This window comes from Peromyscus leucopus, chromosome 6 (assembly GCF_004664715.2).
Source record: "Peromyscus leucopus breed LL Stock chromosome 6, UCI_PerLeu_2.1, whole genome shotgun sequence".
Classification (NCBI taxonomy): Eukaryota; Metazoa; Chordata; class Mammalia; order Rodentia; family Cricetidae; genus Peromyscus; species Peromyscus leucopus.
In genome coordinates, this window is record NC_051068.1 from 105888937 (window position 1) to 105916668 (window position 27732).

The window sequence follows — 27732 nt, forward strand, 5'->3', positions numbered from 1 at the left end:
CTCGCGTGATCAGAGTCCGTGGCATTGCATGGTCATGTAAGCACGCAACGTGACCATGTGATCTACGCACACGCGTAGAGTAGTGACGTGACCTGGCCATGCCCCCAGCCGGTTTTAAAAGTCCAGCGCGATATTCCCCATTCTCTTCTCCATGCACGTGTCTCTCCCACAGGCCTGCACTTCCTGTCCCTTTGTTTTCTAATAAACTCTATAAGCGGATTCTGTTGTGTTTCGTGACGTTTCCTTGCAGGGTAAGAACACAACGCGGACAGAAAACTAACATAAGAGCTAGTTAGTAATAAGCCTGAGCTACCAGCTGAGCATTTATAAGTAATAATATGCCTCAGAGTCAATTATTTAAGAAGTGGCTGTCGGGTATTTGGGAAGAGGCAGGTGAGAGAGAAACACCTACAGTCATATTGTGTCTGCTCTCAGCAAGCAGAGAGAGAGAATGCTGATGCTCAGCTCGCTTTCTTTTTTGTCCTTTTTATTCAGCACAAGACCCCAGTCCAAGGGTGAGTACTGTCCACATTTTGGTTAGGTTTTTTTCTCTCTAGTTAAACCTCTTTGGAAACAATGTCACAGTCATGATTAGAGGTGTTTCTCTTAGGTGATCCAAAATCTAGTTGAGAGTGCAGATTGACATAAGTCCAATCTGTCAACATGTCAGCCAAATGTCATTTTGAAATCATGATATGCCACCTCTATCCCATAAAAATCTCATGTTCACTTTATAATGGAAAAATGTATTTACCCAAAGTTCCAGTAATGTTCAAAAGTCTAAGCACAAAGTCTCTACTGAAGCTCAGCCAATCTCTTATGAGACAAGGTGAAAAAATAGTTACATGCTTTCAATATACAATGGCACAAAATCCAAAAGAGAGAAAAAAGGTCATTGTTGTATAATATCATTTTAAGAGGTGTTACTTTTGCTTATGTTGCATTTGTTTAACTCTGTGAAGCTGTGATTCTTTGCCTGTCTAAAACACCTGATGGTCTAATAAAGAACTGAACGGCCAATAGCAAGGCAGGAGGAAGGAGAGGTGGGGCTGTCAGGCAGAGAGAATAAACAGGAGAAATCTGGGAGGAAGAAGAAGAAGAAAGAGCAAGAGAAGGAGAGGAGGATGCAAGGGGCCAGCCACAGAGTAAGAGTGAAAGTAAGATATAGAGAAGCAAGAAAAGGAAAAGATCAGAAGTAAAAGGTAGATGGGATAATTTAAAGTTAAGAAAAATTGGCAAGAAACAAGCTAAGCTAAGGTCAGACATTTATAATTAAGAATAAGCCTCCATGAGTGATTTGTTTGGGAGCTGGGTGGCAGGTCCCCAAAGAGTAAAGAGTAAAAAACAACAAACAACAACAGGTCATAGTTAGTAATGATGGGACCATAGTAAGACCTAAACCCAATAAGGTAATCACAAAATTCTGCAGTTCCACATCTGCCATTTGGGGCTCATGATGGAATCATCTGGGCCTTGTGTGGGGTGGCAGGTACCTCTGCCCACTCAGCTCCACAGCCTAAAGGGCACACGACCTCTGACTTGGACCACCTTCACTTACTTTTTAGTTAGAAAGCCAACAGCATCTGCTTCACATATACTTCAGGAAAAGGAAAGTTAATTAACAGAAAATCTGAAAACTGCAAAATTTGACTTTGATGTCTACAGCCTAGTGATTTTTGTTTATTGTGAAGGATCTTATTCAGAATCCTTCACTTCCCACATTACAGTCATCTCCTGGGATCCACACTGGATTGGCTTGGAGGTCTCACTACCCTCAGATAAAAAAAAAAATCAGTACGCTAACTAACCTTGGCTGTCTACTAGACACACCTGGGAGGAGGCGAGACTCTGTCTCAAAAGACCAAAACCAACCATCCAAACCCTGCTAGTTTTGTATCTTGTGTGTGAATTCTGGAGATGTGTTCAAGATTTATCTTCCATCTTGTAAAGTCCTAGAATTAAGAATTAAGACTCACACTGACTACAGGATGATGACAACAGATGTCCATGGAGGAAATTTAATGAGTCGGGCCTCAAATGTCTACATTTGAAATAGGCAAGTGCTATATAATAAATATCCTCAGAAATTTGTTAAGTTATCCAGGAAGCCAGCTTCGTTTTTGTACCACATATCATATGCTTAATTTTGATCCACAAGTAATTTCAGTAAATCACAGAAAATAAAAGATGGAAATTTATGTGTTTCAAAAACAAGTCATTGCTTTTAATACCACAAAGTAATCAATATGTCCCTAAATCACATACTTGGGAGAGTTGGATGTTAATTTTAAAAATGTAGACCATTAGGCAGCACATAACCTTGATACAGTAGGAATTCGTTTTGCTCAGATATCTAATCTTTGAAGTTTAACTGAAAATTTAGCTTTTTTTTTTTTTTTTAAAAAAAAATACATTAGCAACAAAATTATATGACTCAATGAGATACATGCACAAAGGAAATGTTTCCTTTACTTTTTATAGGCCAACAATTCAGCCTAATCAAGTTGACATTACAAAGCCACCAATGTCGTCAAAACTATTTTAGGCTCTACAGGCTGAGTGAGCAGTGTCCAAGTGGCTAGTGACATCCCTAAGAGGTCCTTTCTGGGACCTGACCCGTTTTAATTCGGTCACAATTTAGGTCTAGAAAGAACCCAAGTGCCCAGTAGGTGAGGATGAGAACCCTGCTCTCAGTTGAGTAGAAGCTGATAGAGATCTTGAAGATCTTTCCAATGAGAATTCCCAAAAAAACACTGGTCCACAGAAGAGGAATAGACTGTTGTCGAACTAGTTGTAATCACTAGACTAGGTAGAAACACTTAGGGTGTATGCAATTGCTCGGAAGTTGGCCGTTGCCTCTACTTGGGTTAAATATTAAAGGGCTTTGTGGAGGAAGTGGCATTTGAGGGAATTACAGATTTGGTTAAGTCTGTATCAAAGGTCTTCACGAGGAGGCTCGATCATGTGTTATAGTCGTGTGTGTGTGTGTGTGTGTGTGTGTTGTGTGTGTGTGTGTGTGTGTGTCCTCTCGTCTCCTGGTTTGGACAGTCTTTGAGCAGCTTCTAGAGCCATGCAACCAATATTACACCAATGTCATGAATGTATGACCGTAGACATGGACAGCGTGTGAATGAGTGAGTGCATGATGGTGAACTCCTGGGGCGAAGGTGAAGAGAGGCAGTCCCAGGGTATTTGAGGCCACCCCGGGAGGCAGTGCCGGTTCCGAGCGGCAGGGGCGCCGTCGTGCGGCCGCGCCGGGCTCAGTGCGCCGCCCGCCCGCCGAGCCGCGCAGTCCGTCCGCCATGCGCGCGCTGCTGCCGCTGCTGAGCGTCTGCCGAGGGTGGCGCGTGGGGCCGCCGCCGCCCGCCCCCCGCGTCGCGTCATGTCCCTGTACCGCACGGAGGAGCGCGGCCATCCCCACTCGGAGGACTACCGCCTGTTCTTCAGTAAGTCGCTCGCCGGGCTCCGCGCCGGCCCGAGGAGCAGCCGCGCCGCCGTGCTCTGCCCGGCCGCCTCGGCAGCCCGTGCCCAGCCCGGGGCGACGGGACCGGGGCTCGGCACGCATCGCGGACGCGCAGGGCGGCGCGGGGCCAACCGCCCTCTGCAGCGACCGCAGGCCGGCGGCCCGCGGCGCCGCGCTCCAGCCGCTGACCTCCGCGCCGTGGCCCGCCGCCCTCCTGCGCCGCGCCGCGCCGCCCTCCCGGGAGCAGCCGGCCGTGCCCAGCCCAGCCCCCTCCGAACGGACGCCGAACTTCGGGGACCCGGGGCTTGCCTCCGAAAGTGAACCGAGTTTGCACGCCCTCTGGCTGGGGGCGCCGGCGTAGCGGGAGGGAGGAAGTGGGAGGAGAGTGGGAGCCAGGCACTGGGATAGGCTCCTGTGCAAATGCCCTAAGGAACCCTGTTATTTGTAGGGTAACTTAGAAAAAAACAAAACAAAACAGCAACAACAATAAACTGAGTTTTCAAAAGTTTGCACCCCGAAGGCCATCCACAAACGGGAAACCGACTGGCGTTCGAGCAAGATGGTGGCACCACCTCTTCTTGCCTTGCGCGTTGAGCAAATCTAGAGCGAGGTGTCTGGTGCAACCCTGAGCTGGCCACCAAAGACGGAAAAGCTCTTGGGTACTCCCCTTTTCTTATCACTGTGTGAACTTTATTATTATTATTATTTTAATCGTAACGTTAGCCACATAGGTCCAGTTGCCTTCAGGCCCCATTGACTTCACAGCCCCGAGGAGAGCTGTAGCGATATAGTCTTGTGCACACCTGTTAGGAGGTTCCCCTCTAAAGTGGTGAAGCTAGAATCTTGGAAATTCATACTTTTTGCTCTGAGACCCCATCCTGGTCTTATTTCTTAACTTGCTGAGCATTAGGTTTTTTTTTTTTTTTTTCCGTCCTGTAAAATAGGGCTATGCGTGTGTAAAGTAGTCACCAGGCTTATAGTATAACCCTGGGCTAGAGTGTATAGTTATTAATAAGTATACTTGGATATTTAGGTTACCTTTCTGAAACTTAAGGTTGAGGGTTGTTTTATGATAAAGGAGCAAAGCTAACTTAAACTCTTGTCTTTTTGTTTTCTTTTGTCTTTTGAGACAGGGTCTGTCTCTGCCTCCTGGATTGAACACATGGCCCTCTTCCATTGGCAAACCCTTGTGGTTGTAATGCACCTGGTACTAAATAGTTTCTGCAAAATTAGTTCCTGTGCTACAGTTTTTCTGTCCTGTCTTGTTTAGGCAAGGCTGGTTACGTCTTTTTAAAAGAGGGGCTGTGCACCCAACCGGGAGCCCAGGTAGACACCAGTCTCAAAACAACAAGAAAAAAAAAAAAAACAAAAAAAAAAAAACCCAAGGTAGAGCCTTTAATAAGTAGACTCATTTCTGAATGGACTGTATCTCCAAAGTTACAATGTAACAGTTGTTGGCAATGTTCTCCATAGAGGTACTGTTATATGATGGCAATTAGCTTCCTAAGCAGAAAAGCCTTTACTTACAATATGGTGAAAATGTTGTAGGTTTTCAGTAAGTACAGTAATATGTAGTGAATGTGTTCTGTCAGAAACAAACACATGAGTCTTTCTACAGTGTCAGAATTGATTGAATGAAAGTAAATTTAGAAGCTATTGGGTTTTCTGGGGCCCCACTTTGCCAAGTTGTCTCAGTTTCCCTCCATTGCTGGCCCAGACAAACACAGGTTCTTTTCGCACAGGTGCATGCACACTCACGTGGAAGGCCAGAGGTCTTAAAGTGTTGTTCGCTGGGTGCTGTCTGCTGTAGTTTTTGAGGCAGAGTCTCAGTGGTCTGGAGATAAGTGAGACTGGATGGATAGTGAGCCAAAGAGATATGTCAGTGCCTCCCTAACGCTGGGATAATAATCATGCACTCCCATGCCTGGCTTTTTAACGTGGGTTCTGGGGAGCAAACTCAGATCCTTCACGCTTGCACAGCTAAGTGCTTTGCCAGCTTAGCTCTCTCCCCAGCTCAAACAGGCTCTTTTATACCAATCTTCTTTACTGTTGGCTCTGAGATCACATATCACACTCCCTGAAGCAAATACATCTGTATGTGTAGGTTACTTAGTGACTGCTGAAGAGATCGTAGCTGTTGGAGGAGTTCCAGATGCCTTACCGGAAAGGTAGAAAACAGGCTGATGCAGATGCACAGAGAATCTCTGTAGGTGTTTGTTTAAGGTGCTGGGCAATCAGATGAGCCAGAGGTTTGAATCCGACCAAGAGCCACAGGGTCAGAGTTGAGCTGAGCTTCGACGTTAAGTCAGGTTGTCCTTGTGAAAGTGTTGGGAGTGTGGAAGCTGATGAGCAGAATCAGATCCAGTCAGAGGAGTATGCCAGAAGAATTCTGGAGCTCTCCGTCTCCTGGTCCTTTGACCCAGCTGATGATTAGATGACAGGCCAGTGGTAGTCATAACCCTTCAGTGTTAAGTGTTCTTGATGAGGACAGGAGATTAAAAAAAGGATAGGCAGTTAGAGGACTCTTAAAGTAGACAAGTTTTTCTTAGTTAAAAGTGTGAATGTCCTTGGTTCTGTCTGGGCCAGATGCCAAAAGTGCTGTAAGGGGGCTCTGGGTCCTTGTCTTTTCTGGGAAGGATGTATAAAGGTGTGATTGAAAGTCCAGTCCAGACACTGATCCCTTTTGGAACTCTAGATTTTCATGGTGAAAATGAGTTATTTCTACTTCCTATTCTCTGGCCATCTTCTAAATTACCTTAGAGATTGTTGGGGGTGGGAGGTGTTATAGAAGTGTTGGAAACCACTGAGGGTGGATATAAAGCTCTGTTGCGGCTCGCAGTAAGGGAAAGCAATTTCGTCCTGGCCAAAAGAATGTACCTTTGGCCCTGGGTGAAGACAAGACATTCTGATGTGCTCCAAAGATTAGAACATTTATATGTCATTGTCTCCTCCCTTAAGTTAATCCATCTGGGCCTGTCAATCACCTTGTCAGGAGTGGCCCTCAGGGAGGTTGATAGTCCCAAGCTATGCTAAGGCGATGGGAGGAATAATTACCCCTTTAATATGTAATAAGGATAATTACTTCTCAGTCCCCGAAACCCGCACTCTGCATAGCTGCTGCAGAGCTTCCAAGCACAGCTGAGCCTGCCCACTTTGCTGAGTTACTTAGAAAACAACTTTCTGTTTTCCAAAGCTTAAACCTGACTCTCCTGATTCTCTGGGCTTTCTCATTTCTCTGAAGCTATGCCTGCTTACAAACTATGGCTTTTTCTTCCTCTTTGCAGTCTTCTTCCAGGAGCTGCCACGATTCACAGCTTGTAACCTCTGAAGAGTTTTCTCTCCATTTCTAATAAAATTGCTGTCACACTGCCTTTCAAGTCTGTTTCTAAATTCTTTTTATTAGTAAGACTAGGAACCCCAAAGAGGAAATCCTACTTTGCCCAGTCACATATGGTTCCCAATGTGGGGCTCCCCACAGTATCTGGGATCATGCTTTTCTTTACGGCGTCCAGATGAGGATGCCGGACCTTTTCATTTATCTGTTTTGTTTGATAAGTTTGGGGGCCTGGCTTTCCTGATAGGATTTTGTTACATTTGTGAATACTGAGGTGTGTGTGTGTGTGTGTGTGTGTGTGTGTGTGTGTGTGTATGTATACACACACATGCCAGCTACATGTGTGAGTTGGTTCCCTCCCAACATGTGGGTCCTGGAGATCAAATGTAGGTTATCAGGTTTGGCAGCAAGTATCTTTAGACACTGTGCTACCTCACCAGCACTTGAAAGGAGTTAATATACCATGTGCTCAATTGGTTCCAATTTACTTGGATAATTTGATAGAATATCACTGTGTGTACTTTTAGTAGTGACTTATCTATTTATCTGTATCTATTATTTATTTATCAGTCTATACTGGTGGTGCTGTCCGGGATGTGGGGGGGTGTTGTTTACATGTCCGCCAAGGTGCAGAGTCCTCCTGCCTCTGCATTTGCACCCAAAAGAGAGTCAAATTCTGCTTGTAAAATGGGGTTTGTCGGGGCGAGGCACAGCCTGAAAAACTGCTGTTAATAGTGAGATAGAATGAGCTGTAACCTAGACCAGGGAACACTCTGGTCTCAACACAGTAATAGACAACAAAAAGTGTGCTGAGCAGTGGATGGGCATGGTACAGGGATGGAGTCGTGTACCCTGCCCTCAGAATAATATAACAAGTTGGGAAGAATGTGAAAACAGAGAAACTCTGTTCAAGAGCCTGGAGTCTGCAGCACAGCTGGCCGAGCACTGGATTTAGAAAGGGGAGGCCTGGGTTTTTTAACCTTGGGCCTCCTGCTGTGTGCTGCTGGGCAGGTGGTGGCAATGTTTCTTCTGGGGACAGTTCTGCCTTAAAAGGAGTTAGCTGACCCTGTAGTTATCCTCAAGGTCCTTCATGCACTACCATTCCTTCAAGGCATTGAATGCATTAATAATAGAAATTCAAGTAATCTGTGTTGGGAAAGCTCCTGTGATGGGGTATCTCTGAGGCTAGACTGCAATTTATTTATTTATTTATTTATTTATGTATTTATTTATGTTTATTTATTTATTTATTTATTTATTTATTTATTTTAGCATCAAATGTACTTAAGATTATTCTGGAACTCGGATGCCATAAGTAAAATTGATTTTTATTCAGTTGAGTAAATAGGGCAGAACAGAATAAGGAAAAATAAGCAAAAGGTTTTTACTGAAATAAATGGCAAGAATCTGAAAAAAAAAAAAAAGCAAGTACTTTCTTGGGGGAGGGTTCAAATGGTGGGACTCTTACTGGAAAAGTTGGGTTAAACAGTTCCCGAACCTACCGCCAGATGGCACCATGGCCCAGGACTGTTCTCTGCTTGCTGAAAGGGGTGGATGAAATGATGGGAATCTACTAGCTGAGTTGAGGAAAGGGATATGAAGAGCATGTTGCTTTTTATCCAGACAGTCGCCATAACTGAAGGAGAGTTTGAAGGGTGAGTAATCCAAGATGGAAATGCTAACTCTTGGCTACGTTTGATATTACAGTAATTCATTGTAATATCAACACAAGACGGTATGAGCAATTGAAGGGTGCTCTGTTTCAGAAAAGGAAGAGTGGGAGTTAGGCTGAACATCGTCATTCAGCGTTATTACAGTGGAAACATTGCCCCCGTTGGAGATCCCGGTTCCGTCGGCGGTAGGACGTTTTTGAGCTTCAGTGGGTTTTCTTCGCCCCCTCACAATTAATGAGGGTAATTGACTGATGACATGCTTCTTAAGAAATGGTGTTGAACTTTGTAGAAATAGACACGAAACTGAGTGATTACGAGAAAGCACGTCTCGGGCTGCCGCCCCTCCCTGCCTTGAACCTTCCTCAGTGACTTACCAAACTTGTGTCACGTTACTTTCATTTCTGAACGTCATTTTACAAATCGTGGAATGAGAGGCTTAAACTGGGTAACCATTTTCCAGGCTAAGCATACTTGAACCCGAGCATTCGTTGAGATACTAGGTTTGCTTTAAACACAGGGTTTTGTCATTTAATAAACTAAACATTTTTCATATAATACATTCTTAGAAAATAATAATAATGTACATATTAAAGTTCTAGAAAATTCTCACATAAGGGAACACATCCCAGACGTTCGAACCTTGGAGTACTGATTTCTTAGAACATCGGTAACATCCCAGTGCCTCTGGAGTTTGATGACACTCCATTTAGGAAGTACCATCTAGGGTGACTCCTTCAGCCTCTAGAAGCTGGTGTGCTATGGTGACAGACACAAGGCACCTGAATTTTAGTTCTGGCTTCGCCATCTTGAACAAGTCACTTGGCCGAGCTAACCATGGCATGACCTTGATGACCTCAGAAGACATCTTCGAGAAACATCCGTTTCTCTCTAGCGTAGGGGTAGCAGTAATCAGAGAATTACTGTGGCTGCTCAGTGAGGTGTCCATACGGTGAGGAGCGTGTAAGGATGGTCAGTGACCCGTGGCAGTAGTTACTGAATTGTGCCATTTCTTTTCTCGTTGGACTTTAAGGAATTAGCCATTTTAGTTTTTCTTTATTTTTAAGAATCTTATAATTGTATACAATAAAATCTCACATCTACCCCCACTTTCCTTTTCCAGCTCTCCCCAATCCTTCCCAGCTGCACTTTTTTAGACTTCATTAAGTCTAGCTAGAGCTACCCATGTGTGCACGGGTGTGGGACTGTGCTCTGGAATGTGGGAAATGCAGCAGTGGTCACATCCTCTACATGATCTCCCCCAGCGACTACCCACGGCTGGGAGCTTCTCACTGGTGGGTGAGGCCTGTGGATCATGTACCCCACCTGTACCGGCTTTAGCTGGCTTGATCTTCCGTAGGTCTTGTGCAGGCGGCCATAGCTGCCGAGAGTTGGTGATTACGGTAGCTGTGTCATAGGAGGTGACAGCATGTCACTGCCCTGCCCTGTCTACTTGGGGTGTCAAATTCCTTTCACCTTTTCCTTGATGCTCTCCGAACCGTGGTAACAGTGGGAGGAATACAGATGTCCTGTTTAGGGCTTCACACTCAGTCTCTTGATCTTAGCACTTGGACAGATTACGTCTCTCTCTATTGACTGGTGATGACTGAAAAAAAGCTTTTTTTTTTTGACCAAGGTTGATAGCAGTCCAGGTCTATGGGTATAAGCATAAATATTTAGAAAGCAGTTTGACAGCATGACCATTTAGCAAAACAACAATAACAACTTCTAGTCTGGGCTGTGACTTCTCCCAGCCATGGGCTGTTGACCAAGAGGCTAGTACCAGGCATGAAAGTCCTGTGGAGCGGGCTTCAAATCCAACTTGAAAGTAGTTGTGCCCCTGTTACACCAGTATTACAGCTTGCAGGGTCCAGTGCTGGAAAAAGGCCAGGATGTGTTTTCTTCCCCAGCAGCCTGCATCTGGCACTGTGAGAACTAGCCAACAGAGAGGAAGTTTCCCTGTTAGCGGGTGGTGTCTTCAGCCGTGGAGTCTTACGATACAGTTATGGTGGTTAACCAAGGGCCCTGGCAAACCTGTGCGTGTGAAGAGTTCTGGTCCTCCCTGACCAGGATATCTCATGCTTTGCCTGAGGTTTTCATTTCATAACTTCTTCTGGAAATGTCATTGTCTACTCATGTAGGGTACCTCAATCGAACTCCTTCTTTTAAATTAGATTTTTAAGTGAGCTTCCTCTACGTAGAGGCTGGCTCGAACTCACAGAGATCGCCTGGCTCTGCCTCCCGAGTGCTGGGATTAAAGGCGTGCCACATTAGATTAAGGGTCATTAATAATCCATAAGGCTTTTTCATAGATCCTTAGTTTGGGGTAACCTCTTTATAGCCCCTCTTTCCCCCAACCCTCTGTCTCTGTTGCCCCTTAATCTTTCACCCCTAGTATTTCCCCATCTTATTTCATATTCCATGTATTTGACCATCCTTCCAGTTATATTTTTTAGGTAAGTTGAGAAGTAGTGGGTTTTCCCATGGCTTTTTTTTACACACCATTTAAGTTAGCCCTCCCCCGCATGCGGTTAAACCCATCCTCTGGAGCCCGCCCCCTTGCTCCCATGCCGGTTACACCCACCCTCTGGAGCCCCGCCCAAACGGAGCCCCGTTAAACCCACCCTCTGGAGCCCTCTGGAGCCCGCCCCCGCCCCCAAGCCTCCCACCATTAAACCCACCCTCTGGAGCCCCGCCCCGCCCCCCCTCGAGCCGGTTAACCCATCCTCTGGAGCCCCGCCCCCGCCGGTTAAACCCACCCTCTGGAGCCCCGCCCCCTTGCTCCCCCAGCTACTCTACCTCACTCCTTTCATTTTCCCTGTCATCTCTTGCTCTGCCTGAACATGGCTCCTCCCAAAGGCCGCTTTCCCTTGCTGACTTCCACTTGCGCTCCAAGTCCCGCGTGTAAAACAAAAGGTTAGAGCTGGCCGCTTGAGAGAGAAAATGCAGAATTTGTGTTGTTAGGCCCGACCTCACGAAGTGTAATTTTTTTTTCCAGTCTCATACATTTACATGCAAATTTCATTTTTTATATTTTACACACTTCACAGCTCACTAATATTCTGTTGTGTGTATGTGCCACGTTTTCCTTATCCATTGTCTGTTGATGGACATCTAGTTTGATTCCATTTCCTGGTGGTCTTCTTTGTCGTGCTACCAAAATTTTATTGGGAAAGCCCTCTCCTGGTCTGTGAGTTGAAGTTCACGCCCTCCTTTTCCCCCAGCAGTCTTGACGCTGAGGTCCTTGTCCCATTTGTGCTGATGAGAGATGAGGACCTAGTTTCATCTTTCCGTATGTTAAATCCGGTCTTTCGAGCATCATTTGTTGAAGATGCTGCATTTGCCCAATGTGTGTTGTTGGCATCTTTGTCAAAAATCAGGTAAATGCACTTGTGTGGACTTCTAGCTGGTCCTTGATTCTAGTCTAGTCATCTGTCTGTTTTTATGTTGTACCATGCTGTTTTTAATTCTGAATTTTTTAAGAGCTAATATATAATTTCAGGAAAGTGGCTGGATACAAAATTAACACACAAAAATAAGTAGCCTTCCTATTTACCAATGATAAACATAGCAAAAAAGAAATTAGAGAAATAGTTCTATTCACAGGAGACACACCACACACACAAACACACAAACTCACACATGCACACATATGCACACATGCATGCACTCACACACTTACCTGGAAATAAACCTAGCCAAGGAAACAAAAGATCTCTGCAATGAAAATTTTAGGACACTGAGGAAAGAAGTTGAGCCACTAGAAGATGGAAAGGCATCCTATGTTCATGGATTAGAAAAAAGATTGTGAAAATAACCATCCTACCAAAAGCAATCTACAGATTCAGTGTAATCCCAATCAATATTCCAATGTTGTTTTTCACCAGACATAGGAAAAAAAATCCAAAAATTTATGGGGGACACAATGACCCTGAATAATCGAAGCAATACTGAACAAAAACAATACTGTGAGTGGTATCACCATATCTGACTTCAAATTATAATACAGAGCCATAGTATTAAGGACACATCCTTTTTGTTAAATTCCATGAAGAGTGACCGTAATGGGATGAATGTAAGATTGAATATCTGGAAACTTCCAGTTTTCAGAATTTTAGTGGACGTAGCCTTGCAGTGTTGGATTAACGGTGTAGTAGTAATGGACCGGCTTACTCACATAGGATCCAAGGTGCAACACTGCCTGTCTAGTCCCTTTGATACCGCAGGTGGTTTTTGTTGGGGGTGGTAACTTGAAAGTTACTTATTTTAGATTTTACATTTTTCTTCGAGGCTAGGGGAAAACCCATGATTTCCATAGTTCGGACTCTTGTTGGCATGTGGTAGAAGGCAGATTCATGTTGTGAAACAGTGTTGTATGTAATTCAAGTTACTTTTATTTATTCTAGGACTGATCATACAGGTCTTCCTTAATGTGATTTCTTTCTCGTTTTCTCTTTTTTGTGAAGAGGGACTGAAATTACTGTACGTTTTCTTAATTACATCATTTGAGTAGTGGGTGGTTGCATGTTTGAACTTAGTAAAACTTCCTACAAATAAGTTCCTGTAAACTTGAATCAATACATTCAAACATGATAGCTACTAGGTAAACATTTAAAAGTTATTTGTTTGATGTTAGTCTATGGAACCTTAAAACAATTTAGTTTTTTGAATGAAGAGCTGTAAAATAGAACTCCTGTGATTTATATGAAGCAGATGGCACATTTTCATTGAAGTTCATCTTTTAAATTTCTTATGCCGGGCGGTGGTGGCGCACGCCTTTAATCCCAGCACTAGGGAGGCAGAGCCAGGCGGATCTCTGTGAGTTCGAGGCCAGCCTGGGCTACCAAGTGAGTTCCAGGAAAGGCGCAAAGCTACACAGAGAAACCCTGTCTCGAAAAACCAAAAAAAAAAAATAAAATAAAAATAAATAAATAAATAAATAAATCTTTTAAATTTCTTAATCTTATTAGAAAGTAATACAAAGCTCATTTTTGTTTTATTCGTTATCAAGCTTCCAGCGAGAATCTCTGTAAATGGGTCAGTAATATTGTGTATGTTGGTGTTTGGTATAACTGTAGCTTTTTGGTGTATAAATGTTATAGTGTTATATAATTTTATATAATACACATTACATAACATACAATTATGTGCTGCATATTAATAACAATTTAGTATATTGTATAATATACAATATTATAATGTTATAAATATTAGGTAGCCCGGACAGTAGTCATGCACACCTTTAATCCCAGCACTTGGGAGGCAGAGGCAAGCAGATATCAGTGAGTTCAAGGCCAGCCTGGTCTACAAAGTGAGTTCCAGGACAGCCAGGACTATTACACAAAGAATCCCTGTGTCAAAAAACCAAAATACACACATACATATCTACATACATGTTAGGTAAGGGTTCCACAGTCTATTCAATTTTCTCAATTGCAAATACAACTCATAAATTTTCAGCAACCTGAGACAATGAAACCATGGGAAACTTACAGAATGAAAGAATGAAAAGGAGTCTTAGGGCAGTTGAAGGGTAAGTTGTGAGGCTGGAGTAACGGGTATGGGTTGATAAGCCTGATGGCATTCATTAATTCTTGTCTAGCGATGCAGACTGCCTTTATACCAAGACGAAATGTGGTGACTGCAGCCATTCTCTCGTCAGCTTTCTAGTAAATACCATATTAAAGTCATAATGAGAGTGAGAAAGAGCAATCTGTAGACAACAAAGGAGCCATCAGAGCTCGAGAATGCACAATATCTTTTTTTAAAGAAGTATGGCTGTGATGATGTAGCTTGAGTGTGTGTGTCAGATGGGGTGGAGTTAGGAGCAAGGTTAGCTCTTTTGCAGGGCTCTAGGCATTGTGGGTACACTCAGATAGGAGGAGAGTGAGTGTGATAATGTGGCTCTCAAAATTGGTAACAGTTATTTTGATGTCTTTCTCTTTATATTGTCCTTTGTGTGACCCTTCTCTTATTTCTGAACTCTGGCCTTTGAAATGCCTCAGGATTCAATTCATAGCCCTCGACCCTACACCGTCTCTCTTCCCTGGAGTTGGCAAAGCTGTCTATAAAAAGCTAGATGGGAAATATTTTAGGCCACGTGGACTATCCGTCTCAGTCATAACTGCTCTGCGCTGTGTTTTGGTACTCTGGCATCGGCAGCCAGCGTCAACTGACTATGGCTCTGGCCCTGGGTGGACCCACTCTGTGCCTTAGCGTTGGGGGTCCTCTGTAAGTCCTAGGCTTTCATCATCAGTCTCAAGTCTTGAGTCAGGACTTGAACGGCCAGCTTTGCACCCTGTATTTCTCCTTCACTACAAAGCATATTACAGTTGCCATGCATGGAACAGAAATCTTGGTCACTTACCTCTGCCCAACATGTTTATCTGTTTTGATCAAGTAAATGGAATTAGCGTATTTATTGCCTCAGATATTTGTTATTTGTTTGTAGCAAGAACATTGGAAGCCTCTCATCTGGCTGCTGGAAAGTATGTGGTCCGTTTTCTTCGCTGTGGGCACTGGCGATCTGTGGAGCCAGGTGTGACTGCAGTGATGTGCCTTTAGCCAGCCTCTCCACTTTCCTTCCCCCAAAACCTGCTTGTCCCTGCTCTTACCTTTGTCCCACATCTGGGTCATTGGCGTCATATCGTTTGGGGACATACCCAGCTCAACTCTGGAAATATATTCAGAATACATTTTTTTTTCTCTGTCCACCTCGATCCTTGCCACGTCACCCATATCTCCATCACCTTTGGTTGACTAATCCCAGAAGCCTCCTGGTTCTTTCCCTTTGGTCTGTTTTACAACCAAAGACACGTTGTCCCTTTTAGAAGGCTCTGTTCAAGCCCAGTGTTCTTTCTATTTTATTCAACAGAAATTTGAAAAACTAAGTTAGGATGCAAGGTCCTTAATGATGGGATGCGGGACACTCCCCTGACCTCCCTGCCAACCATCCTTTTGTCCTTGATTGTTGCCTTCCTGCCTGGGTGGCCTCCTTGGTGTTCCTCATCATCTCCTCTGTGAGGGTCTCCTCGGCATCTTCCTCCCTGTATGCTGGGCCCTCTTCCTCACTCCCTTCGGGCTGCTGCTGACATGCTGCCTGTGTGAGAGATAACCTCCTGGCCGTCCAATCACCAGCATTCACTCTTTGCTTGACCTCGTGTGATTTATAGTGCTTGCCATTCCTGCTGTAGTTTATCCATATTAATCACTTCTGTCTCCCACTAGAATATGGTGTGCACGAGAGCAGGAAATTAGAATATGTATTCCTGGCACATAGAATAGTGTTTGGAACAGCACATGTGTTCTGTAAATAATTACCAAGTGAATTACTGCAAGGAAACCTAGTAAATAGGAAAACCAGAAATCAGCAACATGCGAATTTGAATATTTAAACATTAGTGGGGTGTGGGGAGATGGCTCATTGGTTAAAAGCACTTGTTGCCCTTGCGGAGGACCCAGGGTTACTTCTCAGCACTCACTTGGTAGCTCATAACCGTCCATAACTCCAGTTCCGGGGGATGCCCTCTACTGAACTCTGCAGGCACCAGGCGCGCACATAGTATACATACATACTGCAAGCAAAGCACCCAGTGTCAGCAAAGTAACAATAACAGAACGCCAGACAGACGTGGGTGAGTCTTCTCTTTGCCATCATGCTCTTCCTCAGCTCTGTCCGTACCATGTCACGTGCCTTGTTGCCAGGGTAGGGAAAGGGAATGAATGGCTTAGAAAGGGGGAGACAAGAGATAGTGTTGAGTCATTTATTTGATAACTACTGACTGCCAGCTCAGTGCTAGCCACCTTTCCCATGCTGGGAAAGTGTAACAAAAGAGACAAAACCAAGAGCCACCAAGAACACTTGCCCTCGGAATTTATTCCTAGTGCTGCTGGTGACCTGGGGGGCGAGGGAGGGGGAGACGTTTAATACGATGATGTCATTGAACTGAACTCAGAACTCATTATTTGTTGTTTAGTCTGCCCTTCTATGATAATTTTATTACTTGTTTATTTTTGCCTTTTGACCCAGCATCTTGCCAGCTCCAGCTGGACCTTTCTTCCTGTGGGTTGTAGGTGGAAATTGTGGATTATACTGTTAGTTTTCTCCAAAGGAAATGGATATCAGTTTAGTCTAATTCATTTAGTAATGACTCTCTTTTCAAAAGTCAGATTTTGCCTACTTGGAGGGTTAGTCTACCTTTGATATTTTCTGCACCTAGCTTTTGAAGGCAAGCACAGTATTGAGTGAAATGATTTCAGCCCCTGAGTAAGGGTAGTTGGCATATATTTCTCTTCAGGCTGGAACAAGTTCTGAGAGTTGAATTAAAATTTTAAGGTATAAAGTTGGCGTTGCTAAAAGCACACAAGTCCCGAAGTAGATCAGGACCTATTGCTCGGAAGCAGCGCGGTGTGTGTGCATTGCTGTAATTCTGTTGCCTTTTCCTTTGCAGAGAATGTAGCTGGTAACTACATTTCCCCTTTCCACGATATTCCTCTGAAGGTGGACCTTAAAAAGGTATTACTTTTATTTGTTTGGGGTTTGAAAAATTTCTTGTACCTGATGGTATGAAAGTGATACTTCACTATTGGCCTGAAAAATCTTGTGTAGAAATGCCTTGATATAGTAAAAATGTAGTTGACAGGCAGGAGAAGAAACCAAGGGGCTGGAACATGGCTGTCAGCCTCCTTTGTGAATTAAAATTTGTGTGAAGCTGAGAAAAAGGGGGTATTTGTGGTCTGTGGAGTTTAGACTTTGGTAGGAACTCAAGATTCAAGGGTAGTAATGTGGAAAATTAACCTGCTTATTTTGGATCTTAATATAGTTAACATTTGTGGGTGACTTCTGTGTGCTAGCCACTATGTGAACGTTTCATTTTTTTTTTTACCCCATACTAAGTTGTCGTAAGCTGTCCAAGGGCCATAAGGCAGCAGGCATTTCGTTGGTTTGCGTAGCCGTGTACAGCTGGCAAGTGCCAGCGAGCCGAGTTTGGAGCTGGCCTCTCTCTGGTCAGAAACACGCTGTGAAACAGAAATGCAAACCTGGAAAAAACCAAGTGTTTCATTAGCTCTTCTCTTGGAACCATTTGACAGTCGGAAGGCGAAGTTGTGGAACCACTGCCAGAGGGGGAGCTGAGGGGACCTGAAGTTCGGGTGCATCTAGGCAAGTGCTCGGTGTTTGCCACGTGTTACTGAAATTCTGGTGGCAGCAGCTACTGTTACTAACTTACCTTGCCCCTGGTCACAAATGTGACTCTTGGGAGATGGGGTGAAGTGTGGATGTAGTGCTCCACATACAGGGAGCTATCAGATACCTCTTGCCTTCCCAACACCTCACTTTTGGCCAGAGGTGTGCATGCGTTTGTTTATCCATTCAATAAACAATCGTTGCACACTTACTATCTGCCGTGGTCTGTTTGAGCCCTGGGTGTGCAGTGGTGAGCATGTCAGATGTAGCTCACACTTGGTGGGAGGACTCAGCCAGAGAAGAGGTCAGTCAGCTAATGTTTAACACTGTCAAGGAGAATGTAGGGAGAAGAATGACTGATAGGTAGTGTCTGATCTAAGGTTCACCATGACAAAGGTGTATACCTCATAACAGTAACAATACCAAAGCTGTGGTGTTTGAAAACTGGCAAGTGGGCAGGGGTGGGTGTGGAACAAACACAGGCACGCACGCCTCTGCGGGTGTCCCATTCTGCCTGTACAGTCTGAGGATAGGACAGGACAAATTGTAAGGCAGATGGCCAGTGAGTTCTAGAGTGCGGGGATGGAGACGCAGCACGTGTGTCAACCGGTTCCCCCACTTTTGAGCCCGTCACGATGAGAATTTCTGTACCTTGTCTCTTGGGATGTAGAGTTTTCAGAACAAGAAGAATGTTTCAGGAGAGTGTGACTTGGAATCATTTTCTGTTTATTTTGTCTCTTCCTTAGTAGTCATTTGGTGTGTGTCACATAGACCCTGTGAACATTTGTGAATGGCATAATCTTTCTTCCCACCCCACCATGTAGTCTGGCTTAATTTAAAAATGCTTAGTGGAGGCACAGTAATCACACCTGGATAGAATTCCCAGGCAGGCGGTATAGCCAAGCACTTTCCCAGCTTGTTAGTCAAGCTCCCGGGGGCTTCATTTCGATAATGAAATGACTGTTGGAGGTGCAGTCACTGCAACCTGCCAGTCGCTCTACACACGCGCAGAGCTTTTGCTTCTGACAGGCAGACTTGGCCAGTTACGTGAAAGAGCTTTGGCTTTTCCAGTGATTTACTATTAAAACCCTTTGAACCTCTGTCCATCTGAGGATGGGGATACTGGGGGACAGACATTGCAGGCAGGTTGTCTGCTGAGTCCGGTTTCTGGACAGCAGCTAATAAAACTTGTATGCAGTAGGCATGGCTTTGTTGCTGTGCCGTGCATCTTGCATTCGTTTATGAGATGTTCCCATCATAATTGCCATCTTTGCTCTTACAGGAAAATGTCATTCCCAGAAAGAAAGCACGAAATGATGAATATAAGGTATATTTTGAAGTTTTGATTACTTGAATCATTTAAAATTTTATTCTGCATATGTGTGTATGTTTGTGCCTGTATGTGCGCATGCATGCAGATAGATACTTGTGGAGGCCCAAAGAGGGTGCCAGCTCCCATTCAGCTGGTGTTACAGATGGTTGTGAGTCATCTGGCTTAGGTGCTAGGAACCCCACGTGGGTCCTCTGGAAGAGCAGCAAGCACTTTTAACCATATTCCTCCAGCCTCTTGAGTCACTCTTACACTGTCTGTTAATGACCTTGGTGATAGTTGGCATTTTTAAACTGCTTCTAATTTTTCCCCTGCAAGACCTTCATGTAAATTCTGATGTTTTTCTTCTAACATCTCTTTAAGACATCTGGGGCAGTATCACCATTTAACCTTTTTTATTGTGTTAAAATACTCATAGCATAAAATTTATTATTTTATCCTTTCCTAACATGTAAGTGTGCTCTTTCCCACTGAGCCATCTTTCCTGTCCCAGTTTATTTCTTTTTTAGATCAAAACACAGAATATAGCTTTAGAGTCCGTTTTAGAATTAAGGCACAGCAGTCGTTTGGAAGTAGAAAAACAAGTTAGAGTAGCTATATATGTTACCACTTAGGACCAAAACATTTCATGGATTCTTTGCCCATCTCTTGCTCCAGGAGACAATTTTCCCTGCTACCCTTTGCCTCTATAGTCTTATTCCGATAGCTGAAATTATTGTCCCCAGCCTTTGAGTACACTTTCACACATAGCTATGGAGGCTGTTAAATTCCTATACCGTTGCCCGCCCTCCATATCCTGTTTTCCTGAAGCAGTTGTTGGGTAGCCATGGGTCATCTCCACTGGAACCCTCTGCAGCGCTTGTTGGAAATTTAGATTCTGGACCCTTTTGTGTCTCTACTGATCAGAATCTCTGCTCGATGGGGTCTGGTTAGTCTATGTTTTAGTAAGTACGGTTCCAGTGTAATAAAGAACCACTGCTCTGCATGGGAGGTGGCACGCGAAGCTTTATAGTTTCCAGAGACCTGGTGTTTTAGTCTGAAGTAGTCTTTTTAATGGGAAAAATAATATATTCCAAGTTCTGAGTGTCAGATTAAAACTTAATTCTTGTAACATGGATTATGTGTTGGGGACTGATTTATATTTATCTATTATCTTATTTTTCCCCCCGAGGGGAAAAATAAAAAGAAAAGGAATAAAGGAGGGGTTAGATTTCCCTGCCATATTTCTGATTTGAAATATGTATCTTTGATTTTCTGATAAATGCTGATAGGCAATTGTTGGCTTATTACGAATGTTAATCTTAGGAAAATAAGACTGATACTGGCTTTGGTAAATTACAGTCAGAGCACACTGCAGCTGTCGAGGAGAAGGGCGAGGTAGCAGGAGCCCCTGATCATCAAGTGCAAATGGTGACTGAGACTGTGGCTTGCAGGCTCCAGTTTCAAACCTGTTCCTCATCTGCTGCTCTTTTGGCCCATTTCAGATCTGTGCAAGTGGCTTTGGTAGGTAACTTAGCCTGAGAGACCAGCTCCCAGAACTGCTCCAGGGTAGCAAAAAGAAATGCCAGCAGAGTAGCGGGGTTTAGAAAAAATTCGTATCTATCTAAAGGTCTTTAGGAAAAAACTCACACATCTGAAGGTAACTTTATAACTGCATTGTGAAGAAATTCTTCTCTTTAAATCTGTTTCCACACGACTGTGTTCTCCACACATCTTTATACACAGTTTCACCTCTTTTCACACACGTTTCTCTTTACCCACATCTCTATCCTACACAGCTCTCTTCTATACACACTTCTTCTCTCTACCCTGCTGCATTTCTTCACTCATAACTTACATTTCTCATCTGCATCACTCACTCTTTCGTTTCCTCATTCTCTCACTCTTTCACTCTCCTCTACACACGCGTTTCTGCCCTACGTACACATCTCTCTCCTGCACAGCCATATATTTCTATATACAGTTTCATCTCTTTTCTCGACAGCTTCATCTTCCTTGTCTCCACACGGTTACAAGTCTTCACACATTCTCTCTCTCCACACTCAGTTACAGCTCCCTTTCAGCACACACACCTCTCAACAGCCAAACTCTGGACAATTCTGAGTTATATATACAGGGCCCGACCCATTCTCATAGCACATGATCAGTCACACAGTGTCTCTCAGGCTAGGGAGGTTGTGCTGACCGGGCATGGTGAGTAAAGTAGGCACGAAGCCAGAGAGTGACATTGAAATTTAGGACTTAAACAATAAACAGTTAGTTGGCTGAACCTTGAGGCTAGGAGTAGGTACAGAAAGTCAGTTACTGCAGGGAGTTTATGTCTTAATGCTATCAGCCTGACTTTGGTTCAGCAAACAGACATCTGGAAACCTGCCCTTGAGCACTTCATCTCCCGGGGCAACTAGTCTATTTTGAATTTGTTCTGAAGTCTTAGCTAAATGTGTAAAAGGATATCTTTGTGACTGAGACTATGATTACTTTCCTATGTCAGTTATGAAAAATCCTAGTATTATTTCTATTCATCAGAATACACAGCTAAAGCAGAAGTCATCTTTCCGACCATCCACAGCTACATGTGTGCCCAAAGATGGAGTATTTACATGAGATGAACACACAAGCAGTGGGGAAACACCCATAGCAGTTTTTAGAGAAGAAATGGAGTGGCACATGAGAAAAATTCCAGACAGAAACAGATTCAAAGTCAGTGACCCCCACAGTCTTTGCCAAGTGGGGCTCCCCACCAGAGAGTTATTTGTCTGATGGGTCGACCCGTTGGATACTAGCTGTCACCTGTTGTATACTCCCATGGCCACTGGTAAAGCCATTGCTACCAGCAGCCCTCAGCAGGTAAATGTCATTGTACAACCGCTAACCAGCATGCCCCCCCCCCCTCTGGCATCACCTTGTTTTCATCCATCAGTGTTGGTTCTCTTACAGCCAGGCTTTCAAAGACGAATACATTGTGTAAACATCTGCCATATACTTAGGGTTTTCTCTTTAATAGCTTTTCAGACATATTTAACCAGGTACAAGGGTCCCTCGTGATAGAGCATAGGAAATGAAACAGAACAGCACGGCTGTGTGAGGCGAGACCGTAGGTATGAGGTGGCGTTCTCAGCTTCGTTTACCTCATCAGGGGCCCGCACTCCTATCTTTCAAAACATTGTCTTCTCAAGACAACTTTAATAAAAAAAACATGGCTGCTAAGTGGCATTCTTTGAATTAATAGCACCTGTGTTTCACCAAGGAAGTTCGAGACTGTGTGTGAGCAGTGCTTTAAGCCAGCTTGGACTTTATATTCAATTCCTCAGAGAGCTTTTAAATTAGCAATTCCCTGGCTTCACCCTAGACCAGTTAAATTGAAAAGGTAGGCAGTGGGGCCCTAAGGAATCTTTCCGTGTTTTGCTTTTATGGGTTTGTTTGCTAAAGCTCACCCAGTGATTTTTATGTGTGGGGGGAGATAAATTAAATTTTTACTTTCCTAATAATCTGTGTTAAAAGACTATATTTTTGTTTGTTTTCATTGTACCTAGGTACTTTTTTAAAAAACACAATCAAAATGAATAATGAAATGTGTAATTCAAGCTCTAATTTTCTTTTTTACTTTTTGTTAATTTTTGAGATTATAGTTACACTTCTCCCTTCCTTTTCCTTCCTCCAAACCCTCCCTTATACCCATCCCCACTCTAATTCAAATGGCCTCTTCTTTCATTAATTGCTATTGTATACATCTATGTATATGTATATACATGTATATTTCTAAATATAACCTCTTCCGTCCATATAATGTTACTTGTATGTTTTCAGGGATGACCACTTGGCACTGGACAACTAATTGATGTGCTCTTCCCTGTGGAGGGCCACCTTTCCTCTTCCCAGCCTTCCTCAGTTGGTGGGTTGACTGTAGTTCGTTGTATAGGGTTGAGGCCTTGTCCCGTCCCCCCCCACCCAGCCACTTCACTGTATCCATTGGTGTAGTTCTTGTGCAGCTCACATTTGTTGGTGACACTTTCTGTGTGTTCTAACATCACTAGGAGACACCATCTCACAGCAAGCTCCCTCTCCCCACCCCTGCTCTGTCTCCTGTAGCAGGCCCAACCCTTCCCCGTGGGAGTGTCTTGTAGACGGACACATCTACAGAGCTTCAATTTTTTTGTTGTTAGATTCACTAGATACACAAATTGCTTTCAGTTAACTACAAACGTTTCTAAATGATCAGCTAACAGTTGAAGACTGATCACAGGCCTGGGCCATGCTGTGAATAGTGCCATTTTAAACCATTGCTTCCCCATGACCATGATTCATTATTGACGTAAACATAGTTAACATAAACATCCTTGCCTTTTTGTAAGCCACCTTTAAATGTTAAGACTTCCCCTTTGTGAGGCAAGCTGTGGGAATATTTACCCACCTCTGACTTCCTGTTTCCTTTGAGTTAAGCATTCTACAAAGTATAGAAGCAAGAAAAAGGAGCCTAGGTCTTTTGTAGTGGTCAGGAATCTGACCTTGTTTTAGAAAGGCATGTCTAAACTCCTTGTAAACTTTCTGACTGCCTATAGTGACATCTTTGATTTTATACTATGATTGTAACATGGATATAAATATTCTTTTAATCATTTTCAACATTTTTGACTACTTAATTTTCTATGTGTATGTGTGTTCCCTTCAAATTACATAACAAATAGCCCGGTGGTGGTGGTGGTGGCATGGCAGTGGTGGCACACACCTTTAATCCCAGCACTCAGGAGGCAGAGCCAGGCAGATCTCTGTGAGTTCAAGGCCAGCCTGGTCTACAGAGCGAGATTCAGGACAGGCACCAAAACTACACAGAGAAACCCTGTCTTGAACAAAAACAAAACAAAACAAAAAGAAAAAAAAGAAAAAACATTACATAACGGTATTTTAACCACATGGCCATGAGTAGAGCAGAAGTGGTCTATTGGACTATTTTAGCTGGAAAATAAATATCAAAACTCATCTTGCAGGTGTGGTGGTGCTTGCCTTTAATTCTAGTACTCAGATGGCAGAGGTTGGTAGACCTCTGTCTAAGGCCAGCTTGGATAGCAAGTTCTAGCCTACCCAGAGTTACGTGCTAAGACTCTCCCTCAAAACAAGTAAAGGAAAGAGAACTCGTCTCCTGACTCCCAGTATTGTCAGTGCCCTGCCTGCCAGATGTTCAGGGCCCTTTCATGCTTCCAGATGTTCAGTGCCCTTTCATGCTTTGCAGCAGTGGTCAGATGCATGGTGCCTCTGAGTGTTAGTGGCCTCTAACTGTAAGAAGGGATTTATGGCATGGGTAGATAGACAAGGTAGACACTAAACTAAACATTTTATGTGTGGGATGGAAACTTGTGCTATTCTTTTATTAGAGGCTGTACTGATTTTCATTTAGCATATAGTCCCCCAATGCCAAATGAAAAAAATAAAAGGTGAATAAAAATGTTAATGTTCTGTTTTTGTTTTTTTGTTTTTTTTTTAACTGCAGAATTTGTTTAATATGGTTGTGGAAATACCTCGGTGGACAAATGCCAAGATGGAGGTACAGATATATTCTATTAACATAAAGTTGAAATGCTAACTTAATAATATAAAAAGCATCTTTTCTATCTACTTGGCATATTTGGAGGAGGGATGACAGACTTCTCCATGTAGGAGATGATTTAAAATATTCTTGTGAACTTAGACCTTAATTTCAAGAAGAAAATGGTTTGAACTGCATATTACTTTAAAGAATGTTTCTCCATTTTTTAGGCATGCATTTATGTAATTTTCCTTGCCCTTTCCCTGACACGATGGCGAACACTTTCAAGTTTGATTCAGAGTCTGCTCTGTATTTAGTGTCTGGTGCTGATGGCGGTTTCAGTTTCTGGGGATTTAGTCCTTTAGAGTTTTCCATTGCCTGGGAACAGTGTCTTCTCCCGAGTTTGTGGATCTTATCTAAGAGCACCTACTTTTGCCCTTGTTAAGTCTTTTAAAAAAACTTTATTTTAATCTTTTCCATGACACACAGAGCTGTCGAGAATCCCTCTTGGCTTGGCATGGCTTGCTCTCTTCTTTCATCTGATGCACCCTTTACAGTTTCGAGTGAATTCTCAAGTGGGGTACTTTGTTTCTTTACTTCACGTTTAGTTTGTTTATTTTATAGCAGATTTTTTTTTGTCCTCTTTCAATAGTAATGTGAACACGTTTGATAGAAAAAAGAGCTTTAAAATGAGGTCACTTGACAAAGATCTGAGCTTGACTTTAAAAAATAATTACTGTAAATGAGCAATATGTATGTGTAGAGTCCAAATGTGACTTATGAATATGACATAAAAATTAAGTGAAGTTAACATACAGTCTGCAATCTCTGGTGAGGTCATTTTAAAGGTTTATTCTCGTAGCAGTTTTGAAATGTGTAATACACTGGTAACTGTGTTCTCTGCCTTGCCTAACAACAGGTCTCAAAACACAACATGGCACACTGTTCTCACTGAAAATTGTTACACTCTGACCATTGTCACCATTTTGTTCTGCTTTTTAAAATCTAGATTTGTTATTTTAATTCATTTAATTATTCACTGTGACTTAGAAAACATAAACATGATGCCATGTTATGCTTTCATAGATAGATATATAATGTTTGAATCCTGTTAAACTCATCTGTCTGTAAACATACATAATTTCCGCAGTGAACACTTTTCAAGTCCTTTCTCGTTTTGAAATGCACCCTATTGTTTGCAGTTGTCCCCGGAGCCTCTCGCTCTTCTGCCCACGGCTCAAGCTTCCCCATCCTTTTGGGCCTTTGGGAATCACTGTTTGGCTCTCAAGCTCTTGGAGATCAACCATGGAACCCATTTTTGTTTTTGTTTTTGTCCATTCATCTGTTGGTGGACCCTGTTCCCATACCTTGACTGTTGTGAACAGTGAGGTGCCGTCAGATGCCAAGGTAGCACACCAACATCCTTTTCTTTGGCTGTGTGTTTGGAGTGGAACTGCGTGCAGTTTCAGCTCTGTTTTCCGTTTTCCAGATAACCTCTGTGTTCCATGATGGCTGTACTAATTTCTGTTCTCTCCACAGTGTGGACTTTCCTTCTTTGCATCTTTACCGGCACTTAGTACCTATCGTTTTTCTGATAACAGTCTTTCTTACTAGGTGAGGTGAACGTCATTGTGGTACTTTGCTGTTGTATTAAACATTTATGAGTGTATGTGTAAATGGCAGGGTTGGTTCTGCCCCTCCACCATGTGATGTACCTGGTACTCAGACTCAGGCCTTGACATCAAATGCGTTTGCTGCCTGAGCCATCTTGCTGGCCTCCTCGTTATTGTTTTGACTGGAATATTACTGATAAAGATATTGACTATTTTTTTTCTTATTCTCATTGACCATTTGTGTATCTTATTGAGAAATAAGTCTACTGCCCATTTTTTAATTGTAGTTTTTTTTGTTTGTTTGCTTTGTTTTTTTATTTAGCGAATTAGGTTTTTGTATGTATGTATGTGTGTGTGTGTGTGTGTGTGTGTGTGTGTGTATGTATATATATATAGTTTGTCCAGACAGGGTTTCTCTGTATATTTTGGCTTTTAAGCCCTTGGCAGATGTATGATTTGAAATATATTTTTCCCATGATGTATATTGCAATTTTTTAAAACTCTCTGGCTCTTTGGAGGGTCTACCACCCAGCTCCCAAATAATCATACAGAGACATATTCTTTCTTATGAATGCTTGACTTTAGCTTGGCTTGTTTCTAGCCAACTTTTCTTAACAAGTTATCTCGTCTACCTTTTGCCTCTGGGCTTTTCTCTTTCTTTATTCTATATACCTTTCTTTCCTTCTTACTCTGTGGCTGGCTGTGTAGCTGGGTGGCTGGCCCCTGATGGTCCCCTCTCCTTCTCCTTTTCTTGCTCTTCCCTTTTCTTTTTCTCCTCTATGTATTCTCTCTGCCTGCCGGCCCCGCCTACCCTTTCTCCTTTCTGGCTATTGGCCATTCAGTTCTTTCTTAGACCATCAGGTGTTTTAGACAGGCAAAGTGACTCAGCTTCACAGAGTTAAACAGATGCAACATAAAAGAATGCAATGCATCTTTGCATCACTGAACAAATGTCCCACAGCACAAACGGATGTAACACACCTTCAACTGATAGTCCACAACAGTATATTGTGTCTGTGTTTCCCGTGCTGTCCAGAAGCTTTTTAATTGGATGCAATCCCCTTTGTCTCTTTTTACTTTTGTTGCCTGTGGTTTTGTGGTCAGATCCCAAAAGCTGTTGTCTATACCAGTTTGTCCTTTTCTCCTGACAATGGTGGCAGCGTTACAGCTTCTGCCTTATATTTCAGGAATCCATTCCCAGTTGGTTCTTCCACACATGCTTATGCTGTTTTCCCAGGACAGTGTCTTAAAGAGCAAATTCTTTTCCTGTTGTGTGTTGCTGGCCCCTCTGCTGAAAATCACTTGTGTTTGGTCTCACCTGTCTGTGTTCAAGTTTGACTTTTGCAAATTCCATCTGACTTTATTACTGTGGCTTTGGAGTGTGGTTAGAAATCGGTAATGTGGTGCTTTTTCTTTTTGTTCATAATTGCCGTGGCTTTTTAGGGTGTGTGTGTGTGTGTGTGTGTTGTGTGTGTGTGTGTGTGTGTGTGTGTGTGTGTTTCCATGGAAACTTCAAGGTTTGCTCTTCCTATTTCTGTTCTGTTTAAATGACTTCAGAGCTTCACTGTGGATTGCGGTGACCCTGAATCATGCTCCTTCAATCCAACACTGGATGTC

The 27732-nt window shown here is 43.2% G+C and overlaps 1 protein-coding gene across 1 annotated transcript in view; it reads left to right on the forward strand.

Annotated features, from left to right (window-relative positions):
• The first annotated feature begins 3302 nt into the window (after nt 1-3302).
• Ppa2 (inorganic pyrophosphatase 2) overlaps nt 3303-27732 on the forward strand; it is a 78743-nt gene continuing 54313 nt past the window's right edge. The window contains 5 exon segments of the mRNA XM_028857203.2: nt 3303-3353; nt 3356-3446; nt 16918-16982; nt 18934-18978; nt 24467-24520. Coding sequence (XP_028713036.1) covers nt 3303-3353; nt 3356-3446; nt 16918-16982; nt 18934-18978; nt 24467-24520 — 306 coding nt within the window.